We start from the raw sequence: 12,483 nt of genomic DNA on the forward strand, positions 1-12,483 counted from the left end.
GACAGTGACAGTGGCATTGGCATAACGTGACTTTCTTTTCTCTTCGTAGATGCTGCATCTCGGAATCGAAAATCAGCAGTGGAAGTGGAGCAGCCCTTTTGCGCTGGTCCAGGGCAAAGAAATTACGGTGGAACTTCCCATTGGCTCATCGGCAGTGTCTACCGTCCTGGTCAGAATGCAAGAAGGACAAGGGGTCGAGATGCAGGCAAGTGCACAACAGAAAAAAAAATGCACATTACAGTGTGCACCACTCCTGCAAGATGTCACTGCCGTCATTTTCTTACATTGCATTCAAGAAAGAAAGAAGAAGGGAAAATTAGGGAAATGCAACTTCCTTTTGCATTTTATAATGACACACTGGCAACCAATAGATTAGATCAGGAGTCTCCAAGCTTACCCAAAGGGCCGGATTGGCAGCCAGAATAAATAAATAAATGTTAGTGAAAATAAATTGGTTAACATGAGTTTTTCTTTTTGATGCAAAATATGCTAAACTTCTAAATTTTGTTTGCTTCTCTCTTCTAGCTGGTTGACACAGCGCATGTGCTCTTTGAGTGCCTCCAAGTTAGTGCACTCTAAATTGTTATGTATGCATAAGTCCTCATTCCATGTCATGTTTACCTGCTTTTTGTTCCTGTCTGATATAGCTGTGGGTATATGATACATAAAATAAATTTAAAAACTAGTATAGGTTGTTGACTAAAACCTTCATTTTATTTAATCGACATGCTTTTTTTGGAAACAATATTTTTGGAAATAATTAGTTGCATGCATCTCCTTCTGGCACGACTTCCAGAAGAGGAGCAATATAATTATTTTAAGATTAGAATGACACTTTTACCACCAAGTCTATGTGAGTATATCGATTTGAAATGATAAACATCTGTGGTGGCATACAAGCTTGTTCCCATTTCTAGGTAGCACACAGTTTTTTGCTTTTTCACGGTCTTTCTCTCTGCACCAAGCAGATATCTGCCGGACATTGAGATGGTCTGGGAAACATCACCATTCTTTACAAAGAGCCCTTTGTTTTGCTGGTGTGTCATAATTGCAACACCGGTATTTCTATAAACTTGAGTTGACTTTTTGCATAGCATTTATGTTTCACTAGTGTAGAAGGCATAGGCCATGCAGTTGGGGTAGCATTGCCAAGAATAAACTAGCACAATACACAGGACAGGTAGCATGCATTCTTTTTCTTGCTCTCTGCTCCATGTACTCAGTTACTTTATAATTGTAAGTAGGAGTATAGGCTTATTTTAATAAAATAAGACTGAAAATTGTTGTGTAAGTATGCCTTTGAAAGACTGCCCCATTTTTTTCTTCTTCTTTCTGTCCTCTCTGATTGCAGCCATGCAGCCTTAATTTGCTATATTTGGCACTGTGCAATTTATGAACAATAATCATTGCTGTACTGCATACATTCCTCGTTAAGAAGATACTTCCAAGAGATATCTCCTGGTGCATACAAGCATTTTTGGGTGCCAAGCTAAGCTAATTTTTTTGCACGGTTGAACCAAATAACCTAGTTGAAACATAAACTGTGATTCGGCCACTAATATATTATTACTCTGTAGTTAATCGTCCAAATCACCAAGCTCTAAAATGTAAGCTTTTTATCCTAGGTTTTCTTACATAGCAAAACAAACAATCTGAGGAAGGTGGTTGCATGTTATTTATGTGGTAACTCTCTATTTGCATAAAAGCGGTGGAACCCAACTCACAATGACTGTCAAACAGCAAGGCATTTAGCATTGAATCAACATAGCGACATAATTTATTGCCACCGTCAAAACAAGTTATGTATGAGGCGTGTACTGCAGTGGGATGCCTTTTTCATGCTTCACTGCAGGTGATCATCTCCGGCCAAGTCACACTCCGGAGCCACTTAGTGACAGATCTGCAAGTTCAGCTCAGGTTACTGGTTGACGGCACCAAGGAACACAAGTCACCATCTGCACAGCCACCAAAGACTCGTACACTGGTGGTCGACCTTGGTGACAAGGCCTGCAGGAGCCTCATCATCAAACCTCGGAGGCTACACTCTTTCTCAATTAGGAGGCAGGCTTCCACACCAAGCGGACAGGCGAGGGTGAACGCAGTGCCTTGGTCCAGTGAAGTGGTGTTCAACGCCATGAGCTCAAAGGACTGGGCCAAAGTTGTTGAGGTTTGTGGCAGTTTCGCCAAGCCCTCTGATGTGATTACCAGCTCCTGCCCGCATAACCCGCACCAGAAAATGAGCAGGATGCGAATTATGTGTGAACTATGGACTCATATGCAGCTTCAGGGTAATTCAAAACATGCTACTACCGTGAAGCTAAGTCTGAAAGCAAGCATTGCCTTACCAAGGAGCTGCAACATGCTTCAAAGAAAACATTCATGACAGATATACAAAGTGAGGTTATTTCGAGAGTCTTGCTTTGTGTCGACAATAGTGCGAGCTGCCTCTGTAACAAGTTGAATGTTGTTGCATGTTATTTGTGTGGTCTGTGCACACAATATCATTACAAGGGTTGTAATTGAGGTTGCAGGTTGTATTTAGTGACTGAGTACTTGCACGAAAATGTGGTGTATGGACAAACGGAGTGGTACTGGTGGGATCTAAATGCGCAATGCATTTTTCGCAGGTACCACAAGACACTGACGAGGCTGCAAAGCTCCAGCTATGGTGCTATTGTTTTGCTGGCTGTTTTGGATCATCTGCAAATCTTCTGGTCAGTTACACTCACCTTTAAGGGTTTGCTGTGGCTAGCCTAGCCAGTGTGATCTTACTGCTCTGGGACTCATCCCTGATAATTTCACTTTTATCGGCAGTGACAGTGATAGCTCATTAATTCACTCAATTTTGTTCAGCACAAAGTGTATCAATCGACTGATGTTTATTGGAAATTGAGACACCTGCTATTTTGTTCAAACTTTCTGGTACATTTCAAAGAAGTTAGAGTGACTGCAATTAAGTTAAATAAATAGCCTGTACTGTTTTTCTAATTTTAACATTATACTGTTACATTATGTTTTATTATGTTACATTACATTATGTTACATTACATTATGTTACATTATTATACATTATGTTATAACATTAACATTATAAATGTAACATTATACATACGCACACATACATGAGTGAGACATTAGTCGGGTGTTACCAACCTATATGGAAACTGTTAACGATTTTTGAAATAATAAATGTTTGTCCATTTATTGTCTTTTTGATGCCACTAAGCTTTCTCTGTTCAGTTTTGTTACAAATATTATGCCTTTTTGCTCAACTAGTCTTTTTTCTTCGGCATACTTATATGTTTGTATAACTTGTTAAGTATGTTATGCATTGTTTGACTTATTACTGATGAACTGACGGTAGTACTGATGAACTGAGGTCCTTAGGGTATCTCAGTAAGGAAGTAAGTCAGTAAGTAAGTATAAGTACGTAAGTAAGTAAATAAATAAGATATAGGCACTCTTCCCGAGTCATTGTAACGTGATCTACCTGTTATGTGCATTATGTTTTGTATCATGGAGTTTGCAACTTTTTACATGTTAGGCACTGTACCAAGGATTGAAGGCTTACGGGAGGTTGACCTTGCTCTTAGTTTTCATCGCTGCACTTCTTGACATCTTTTTATTGAGAGTAAATCTTGCCTGTGCGTTGCATCTGTACCTATGTTACCACTGTCACAAAATTACTTATTTTCACTACTTCCTTGTTTCTTGTGGACACTGGCAGGTGCTGGCGTTTGCGCCCCTTCACGTGCTACGCAGTCACCTGCCATGCAGCCTCCTGGTTCACCTCCACGGAAGGACGGGCTTCGAAGCTGCAGGCGATCACTACCACTCGCTCTCGGTCCCTGGCCGAGGCCAAGACTGGCCTCTGCTTGTGGACCCGCTACCATCCAGCCTCACCTTTCAGCTTGGACCAGGTCAGTGCTCTGAATAAAAGCAGCTGAAGTGTCGAAGCCGCTTTTAGTGCCGTACATATGCATTTCAATTACATGGCCTTTAACATTGCTGCTTGCAGATGTTGTGAAGCAACCCAGTAAGCATTTGTTGCCTGGAATCCTTTCTTAGCTTAGGTGTTTGTTGAGCAGTTTCAGTTTTTGTGGTGGCCAAACCCAAAGCCCGCGGACCTGGCGTGGCATGTTACAAAGAATGTTTTGTAGTTGTGATTGATTTTATTTATTTGATGGTATTGAAGATAGTGTCAACTTTAGTTGCTGGCTTTTCCACAACACTTATTGTCTACTCTTGCTGCAGCAGTGGTGAAATGGTAGATCGTCCAACCCATATTTGGGAGGCACTGGGTTCAAATTCCGGTGCCACTGGAAACTTACAGTTTTTTTTTCTAATAGGTAGAGATGTACCACAACCTGGCGCTCGATTGTTTATATGGGCTTCCATCTTGGAAGGGGATCCTATAGAGATTTGTGAGGGTCTCTGGGCACCTCTTGTCCCCACCATAGCTTTGGTGACACAGTCAAGCATCTGCCACTGCTGTGGGAGGCAGACCACTTGCTGTCGCTGGGTGCCTATCAGTATGATATACAAGCACGTACCCAGCCTGGTGCTCGGCAACTACGGGAGTTCCAAACGCTTAGAAGGACACCCACCTATTGGGAAGTTGGCAGCATGCGACCTCTAGACTCCTTTTTTGTGAGTGTGCTCATGAGTGTTTCAATGGAATTTAGAGCGCAGGTTCCTTTCCCAAGAGCACGAGGTCGTGGGATTGAATCCCGGCCACGGCGGCTGCATGCCGGTGGGGGCGAAATGCGAAAACACCCGTATACTTAGGTTTAGGGGCACATTAAGGAATCCCAGGTAGTCAAAATTTCCGGAGTCCTCCACTACGCCGTGCCTCATAATCAGAAAGTGGTTTTGGCACGTTAAACCCCATAATCCTTTCCCAAGCGTATCATCCCTGAAGAAAGCCAAACACCAGGCTTGGCAATGCTTGAGTCCATTTGAGCCAGTGGGTGCCCAGTGGCAGTGGGAATCAAGCCCACGACCTCCCTCAGCTGAGGAGGGCACTCTGCATCTATGCCAGAAATTACGCAGTGGCAGCCGTTGTAGGCACTTTAATGGCTATTATGACATTACTACAGTACTGCCATCGCAATAGCAATGTCCTGAAAACTCTGCAATGTCATTCTCTGTTTACTTATTGACCAGTAGATTGTGTGTTAAGTTATTGCTATGTGAGTCATTGCATTGCAGAAGATCGCAAAATATATTTGTTTGCGTGGAAGACAGAATAGTCAAGTTTCCAAAACACTGATTCTGTGTTTGCACTCATGCCCAACCAGTATGCAGTTGTAGGAGAATGACGCGACAGTGGCTGATGAGGTACGCTGTCGTCCCTACATTTATTTGGGAAGGTGAGAGCGGAACGGCAGCTGCGATAATCAACCCGATCGAGAATGAGCATGTTTTGTTCTTGACTTGAGCTCCGTGAGATGGTGAGCAGATATATAATGCAATACGCAATCAGCACAAATCTGACTGGTTATGGTGCATGATGAAGACGATCTCACTGCACAGTGTATAGAAAAGTGCACATTGTGATGAAACAGCACTATAGCCTGTGCAAAACTATTTATGAGGTTCACTAACAACAACTTTCGTCGGGCCACATCACCCACGTTCATAGGCAAGCGCGTTTCATCTCCTGCGCTTGAGCTGAGGCCTCCGACATTGGACCATGAAATCTCTACCACACCTCCAGAAGACCTGTGGAAGCTGCGCAGTCCGGAGTGGAGCTTAAGCTCCCCTCACGCAGCAAAGTGGCCCTATGATGACATTGAGCGCACAGCCAAAGTGGACCACCTGTGGGAAAAGGGAGCTCTCATGCAGCCGTTCACCTCTACTAACCCAAGGTCAGTGCTTTACTGCACCTTCAATTCATTCATTCATTCATTCATTCATTCATTCATTCATTCATTCATTCATTCATTTAGGGCATACTGCACTCCAAGAAGGCAGGGTTACAAAAGGTTACAAAGTAACAGCGTGTGGGTTGGAAGAGCATATAAAATGTCATGTGTCACAGTAACAACAATAGCAAGAATAAATACAATTACAAAGCACATCAAAGGTTTGAAATAACAATACATATATATTAAAGTTTATCAGTGTAATGAAGTGGAACATGTCTCTGCCATTTAAGAGAGAGAGAAATTAGGTAAAAGTATGTTATTGAGGCTTCCATAAGTAGCAATGCAAATTCAAGCATATTTGCTTGTTCTGGTGAAGTACATTCCTGGGCCGTATTTTTCATGCTCCAGGAATTATTTTCAGGTGCCTGGATAGGTGCTTTTTAAGCCTGCTAGATATGAAATCGTTGATGTTCTCACATCTGATGTTCCTGCAGTGAGTTTTCACATGGAGTCCTCCATATGTAAACTCAATAAAGAATTCACTGAAGATTCAATAAAGAATTCAACATTTTTATTCTATTCTGCAGCTGCACATTCTTTATGATTCTGAAGATGTTAGAAATGCAGTGAAATTAAGTTTTATATCAACAGAATGAATTGGCATCTGAAAAGGATGTTGTAAAACAACAGAAGTACCAGAAGCAACACCTTCTGGTGGGAAAACTGTGTTAATGATCCAGCATTAAGGATTAATGGCGTCCAGCATTTGAAGCAGTTCAAAGCATTTGAAACAGCTTTTGGGCATTTGAAGCAATAGCCACAGTGTTAACACGATAGATACAAGAAAAGTGATGATGTGTAACGCCATAATGGTAATTGGTTCAAATATTAAACAACTTGCCCGAGAACAAGTTCTGCTGACTGCTGTCAGCATCATTTGTGCATGGAACGTTCATGGCTAGAATGACTCATCTTACAAACATTGTTTGGGCTTTTTTTTGTTCCTCACTCTCTGCAGCCCTAAGTGCCTTCCCGAGATGCCAGAGACAGAGCTGCATGTGAAACAGTACTTTGACCCCAACCTTCCATATCCGGGCACTGTTCTGGTGGACATTAAACCCTGGGCACTTATTGTCAACTGCACTGGACAAGAGCTCAGGTTGCTCACAGGCGACCATGGCATTTGGGCTCTAGGCCAGGAGCAGGCATTTGCACCACCACCACTTCACGTGAGTCTTCAGCGCCAGAGTTTCAATGTGAAATAGAAAGAACACTGGGTGTTCAGTGTGCTATTAAGAACTGCTGACATCATTCATATGAGCTCTGAAGTCAGTAAGAAAATATTCTAGTTAAAAAAAAGGAAAGAGACCTGTCTATTTCATCATTTTGGCAAGCGTATGGACCCATTGAAGAGAATGCATTTCCACTCTTTCGGGCATGTTGGGACTCATTATTATACAGGGTGTGTGCAATCTATCTTCTGAAGGAGCTAGATACCTTTTGAGCCTATGGGACCTCCTTTGTATTTCATATCTATAAAAACTTGTAACCACTTTGAAGCAATAAACTCACTATGACAAATTTGCTAAACTTAATATTTAACGAGAAGAAAGGGCGTTAACCGAGGGGCCCGATTTTTATTAGTCATATCATAAGAAGCCAACAAACACTGACACCAAGGACAACATAGGGAACATTACTTGTGCTTAATAAATGAAATAAAGGAACAATAAATTAATGAAAATAAAAGTGGATAAAAGAACAACTTGGCACAGGTGGGGGACGATCCCACAACCTTCGCATGTGAAGGTTGTGGCATAAAACTTTATGCATGAAAAGTGCATTCATCCTGCTTTTTGTTTATGTATTACATAAAATATTGAGTGCAATAGCTCCTTCTGAAAAAAATAAAAATCTGGCATAACCTACAAAAAACACCTATTTACCCCGTGGTAGGGAAAGAGTTAAAATAAAGAATGGTTGCATGTGTACACTTACATCGCTACTGATGCTTTACACTAATTGCTAAGTGAAGTACGGATGGTCAGTGTAGTAATAGTACTGTGTCCACTCTGGTTAAACGAGACAGCACCACCAGCGTGACTTCTCCCGTCTGCATCTCTGATGACCAGTTATTCCATGAAGTGTAATACGTTGATTGTGTTGTGGGTCTTGCAGGATCCCTTCTTTCTGGCCATTGAGGAGGACGGCAATCTTCACTGCTCCCTGCGCCCTCTGCTGGTGGACCCTTCCTACCTGCTCCAGAAGAGGAAAGGCGGCGCACTACCTGCCGACCTGGACGCTGACCTGCTGCAGCTGTCGGTGCCCACACCCGTGTGCATCTACTTCCGCAACCCTAGCCTGGTTTCATTCGCCGTGAGTGGCTTACTCCTGTGGAGAGTTAGAGGAAGGTTTGAAGGACCACTGACACTACGTTTATTAAGGTGAAAGCCTTAGACGGCTCATGGGATGAAAAATTCGATGTCCGGCGTGATGGCACCAAAATTTATATAGGGAGTCGAACCCTCAGCCTTTAGCGGGAGTTGAGCCCACTACCTGTGGTGTTAATTAAGGGAATTTAATTAAGACCTACAAACTTCGGTGGGAGTCGATCCCTCGAATTTTGTTTGGAGTCAAACCCACTACCTTTGGTGTTAATTATGGGGAATTAGGCCATCAATTTCTTTATAAGAAAGCATGAAAGGCAAAGGAGAAGTGTCAGCACGACCTGTGGTAATTAAGGCAAAGATAATTAAGGTATGAGTAATTAAGATAAAGTTGATTAAGGCACTTGAACCTACGAACCAACATATGAGCAACATAGATATGGGCAAACTGACCATATCTCCAAGTTGGATTCCAATTGACATCATGAAGGACGAGTCAAACTCACTACCTTTGGTGTCAATTACGGTAAATTTAATTAAAGCACAATTCATTAAGGTAGAGTCAATTAAGGCACTCTAACCTACAATGTCTTGTGAGAGAAAACAAATAATAGGAAGTAACAATGCATTACACTGAAAATGTCAAGTAATCTAATGAATGCCTCGTGAGCGTTCAGGGTGTCGCCTTCATCCTCTTTAGTGTATGCTAAAGTGACTGTCAACTTTTACTTTTTTGGGCATGTAGTAAATGAAGTTCCAAGCCATATAAAACTCTAGAAAAAATACTGGCAAGCATCAGAGTGCCTCGCATAAATTACTAAACGAGAAGAAAGGTGGTTCACCGAGGGGCCCGATTTTTATTAGTCATATAAGAAGCCAACAAACACTGACACCAAGGACAACATATGGGAAATTACTTGTGCTTAATAAATGAGATAAAGAAACGATGAAATTAAAGTGGATGAAAAAACAACTTGCCGCAAGTGGGAACCGAACCCACAGCCTTCAGATTTCACGTGTGATGCTCTACCAATTGAGCTACCGCGGCGCGGTTTCCCCATCCACTTTCTTGGGTATTTATGTGTCCTAGTAGAACCCTAGGATGTCGTATACTAGGACCTGATGTCCTAGTATACGACATCAACCATTTTTAACTTGTTCGCGGCGCCGTATATTTGCATCATTGACCCTGGTTAAGCTCCTTAATTTCCTTAATTAGTCCTTTTACTTCTTTGTTCACCCCAGTCACCTTGTCACAAGAATCACTGCAGTACTGGATACTCTTCTTCAATGACCGAAACTATGAGAGCACTTCCTTTCTAAAATTATTGATTTCGTGTTGCCTATCACTACATTTGTCATCAGTGTTATCTTTGCCGGCTTTGCGCACGTTGCGGCCCGCCATTTCAAGAATGCTTTAGATCAACAAGGGCAGTAAAGGCAAAAATGGAAGAACAAACGCAAGCAACACGAGAAAACCCTGCTCAGCAGCAGTGCAAAAAAAATTAGACTGATGTGTTTTTGCTGTATTCCTTGCGCCATTCAACATTGATTCCCTGCAGGTCTGTCGGCTGATTGCCTTGGCAGATGACTTTGAGGGATGCCTCGTGGTGACTTTGAAGTCAGCAGTCTATCTCAGCAACCAAACAGATTTGCCACTGGCCGCTGCTGGCTTCACGACGAGGGTGGTTCTGGATAACCAGGTATGTCATGCGCTCGAGAAGTGATGAGGTTGTTAGTAACGCGGTGTCTTCTTCTCTGCCTTACGTGACATAACGCTATGCAGTTGACTTCCATTAATTGGAATGGGACCGACGAAATGGTTGAAATTACATCAGAGGCAGAAAAAGCGATGAACCACACAGCTGACTCATTTGGCAGTGGTTGCCAAATTGAAACTTCCTCCAAATCAAACCGACACCCACTTTCTATGTATTCAGTGCAGAAAATCAATGTAGAAAACCAATGTAGAAATGACATTAGCGCTCCAAAACAAAGTATAAATCTAAAATTCAACCAATTTTCTTTTTAGAAAGAAAAAAATGTAGCGTGCCTCTTATTCTGATAATTAAAAAAAAATGAAACGATGCATTCGATCCTCTGGAACACCAAGAACACGTGAAGCGACTTGTTGCCACTAGCTTAGCATGTAAAATAAATCATTTTTTTTAGTAGTAATCGAAGGCTGAAAGCAGTGTGTCATCATTGTCATGCTGTGCAAGAACTACTTCTGTCACTTTTTTCTGATGGCAGTGGAAATGGCACTTGACTATGCTGGTTCTGTCAGTAGGCTGTTGCAAATGCCTTGAACAAAATTTTGGTTTCATATCATATTGCACCACACAGGCAATTTTTGGAATGATTTTCTTGGAAGAAAGAAAAGGCACAAGTAACAGTAATTATTTACAGTAACAGTAAGCTACCATTTTCACTTGAAGATCATCCTATGACCGGCCAAAAATAAGCGTATTTGGCATGTGTGTTCAACAAATCTACTGCCACATAAACTCTGCTAGGATACTGCTGCTGCTAAATGGTCACTATTGGGGTCTCCATTGGGGTCAGGCGCATGCGTGCTGACCAGTCATGATCAAATGATCCAGTGGAGGCCAATTTTATGATCGAAATAATCAAAAAGTCGAGTTAATGGAAGTCTACTGTGCCAAATAGCATATCAGTCTGTCCTTTTGAAAACCTTCCATGTATTAGTGAAGAGTTCTATCCTCTTGCTTTGACAGACACAAGCCTGGACTGGTGTCATGGAAATGGCAGCAGAGTGCTCACTGCCACCTGACTGCCATCAGGGCCTAGGCGTCGTTCCCCTGCTGTTCTGGAATGGAAGCAATGGCATCGACGACACAGAAGTGGATGAAGCCGTGTACGGCCGCCTCCTCATCAGCCTGGCTCTAAACCGTGTGTCCGCCGAGGGCGAAAGAAGGCTCTGGAGCTTCCCCTTGAACCTGGAGGTGGAAAACAAGAACATGCGTTGTTCAACGTCAGTTTTCAAGGCTGTCGGGGCATCCTATGTGACCTTGCCCCTCGTGGTGACCTGCCACTCGAGGGGTGGAAGCGTGTATCTCGTCGTTGCTCGAGATGCCAATCCACTCCTACGCATCTCTAATGCCACGCGTGCCACGCTTGTGCTTGCAGAGAACAGCCCTACAAAAGGTACGTAGCTCACTCATGCTGTGCTGCCTTTGATGTCCTTGTAAAATTTCTTTTGCATGATTTTCCTTGGTAGCTTCGTGCTACTGTCTAGTGGCTGGTAGTTTTTGCTTTCATAAGGTTTCCTCCATCTTGTGGACTTCTCCAGAACTGATTTGCCATATTCAGTGCTCCTATTCTTCGAGTTATTGATTAATTTTGTCTGGTCCTAGGGTCAAACCATGGATCAACACGCTTCCGGGGCTGTTGCTCCACTATCTGAGCTAACCAGGAGGTGAGCATTCACCTCCTGGTTAGCTCAGATAGTGGAGCAACTGCCCCGGAAGTGTGTTGATCCAGGGTTTGATCCTAGGACCAGACAAAATTTCTCTTTGACTGCAAAGCCTTCTGAGAAACCCATATGGGTTTTCTTAGTAGCTTCATGCTGTGTACTGTCAGGTGGAAGGCAACTTTTTCCTTCTGAGAAAGGTCGTTGCATTCAGTTGTTGTAAAAGGCCACACTTATATCAGAAGCGAGAGCCATAGAAAAGGCTTTTTTTTTTTAATTTAATTTGAATTGTTTTTGCCAGACTGGAGGCTTGAGTGAGTTTATGATCTTCAGCAGCATGGTGCCAGCTTTCTTAAATATAATTGTGGATGGTTTGATTGTTTGTTGAACTGTTGTTCCCCTGTTCTGCCATATGAGCACTGAACAAGATTCATATGAATGTGTTGTCATACCTGTTCGTATTTTAATAGAGCACGTATCAGCAGTTAAGCTGGAAGCTAAACTATATGCAGCAGTTTACTTGGAAGAGTCGTGTATACCTGGCACTCCTATTTATGAATGACTATGTTTTATCCTACCAACAGTGATGCCCGTCATATCTTTGATGCTCTTTACCATGTACGACATTCATTTCATTTATTTTAAGCCAAAAAGACGGCTCATAAGGTGAAACATCTGATGTTAAGTGTTACGCTGTACGGCGTTATGGAACCAAAATTCACAGGGAGTTGAAACCTCAGCCTTTGGTGACAGTTGAACCCACTACCAGTGGTGTTAATTACGGTGAATTTAA

At 42.5% G+C, this 12,483-nt stretch overlaps 1 protein-coding gene and 1 non-coding gene across 3 annotated transcripts in view; one reads left to right on the plus strand and one right to left on the minus strand.

Moving 5' to 3' along the window:
* Positions 1–12,483, plus strand: part of Vps13B (vacuolar protein sorting 13B) — a 132,571-nt gene that overhangs the window by 88,972 nt on the left and 31,116 nt on the right. For both annotated transcript variants that reach the window (XM_075700123.1, XM_075700124.1), the window contains exons 40-48: positions 50–205; positions 1,853–2,167; positions 2,628–2,714; positions 3,728–3,920; positions 5,645–5,870; positions 6,889–7,099; positions 8,049–8,246; positions 9,820–9,960; positions 10,996–11,425. In XM_075700123.1, the coding sequence (XP_075556238.1) occupies positions 50–205; positions 1,853–2,167; positions 2,628–2,714; positions 3,728–3,920; positions 5,645–5,870; positions 6,889–7,099; positions 8,049–8,246; positions 9,820–9,960; positions 10,996–11,425 (1,957 nt within the window). The remainder of the gene's footprint in view (positions 1–49; positions 206–1,852; positions 2,168–2,627; positions 2,715–3,727; positions 3,921–5,644; positions 5,871–6,888; positions 7,100–8,048; positions 8,247–9,819; positions 9,961–10,995; positions 11,426–12,483) is intronic.
* On the minus strand, positions 9,233–9,305 carry TRNAS-UGA (transfer RNA serine (anticodon UGA)). Its single transcript has one exon. It is a non-coding gene; the product is annotated as a tRNA-Ser (tRNA).

This window comes from Dermacentor variabilis, chromosome 7 (genome assembly GCF_050947875.1).
Source record: "Dermacentor variabilis isolate Ectoservices chromosome 7, ASM5094787v1, whole genome shotgun sequence".
Classification (NCBI taxonomy): Eukaryota; Metazoa; Arthropoda; class Arachnida; order Ixodida; family Ixodidae; genus Dermacentor; species Dermacentor variabilis.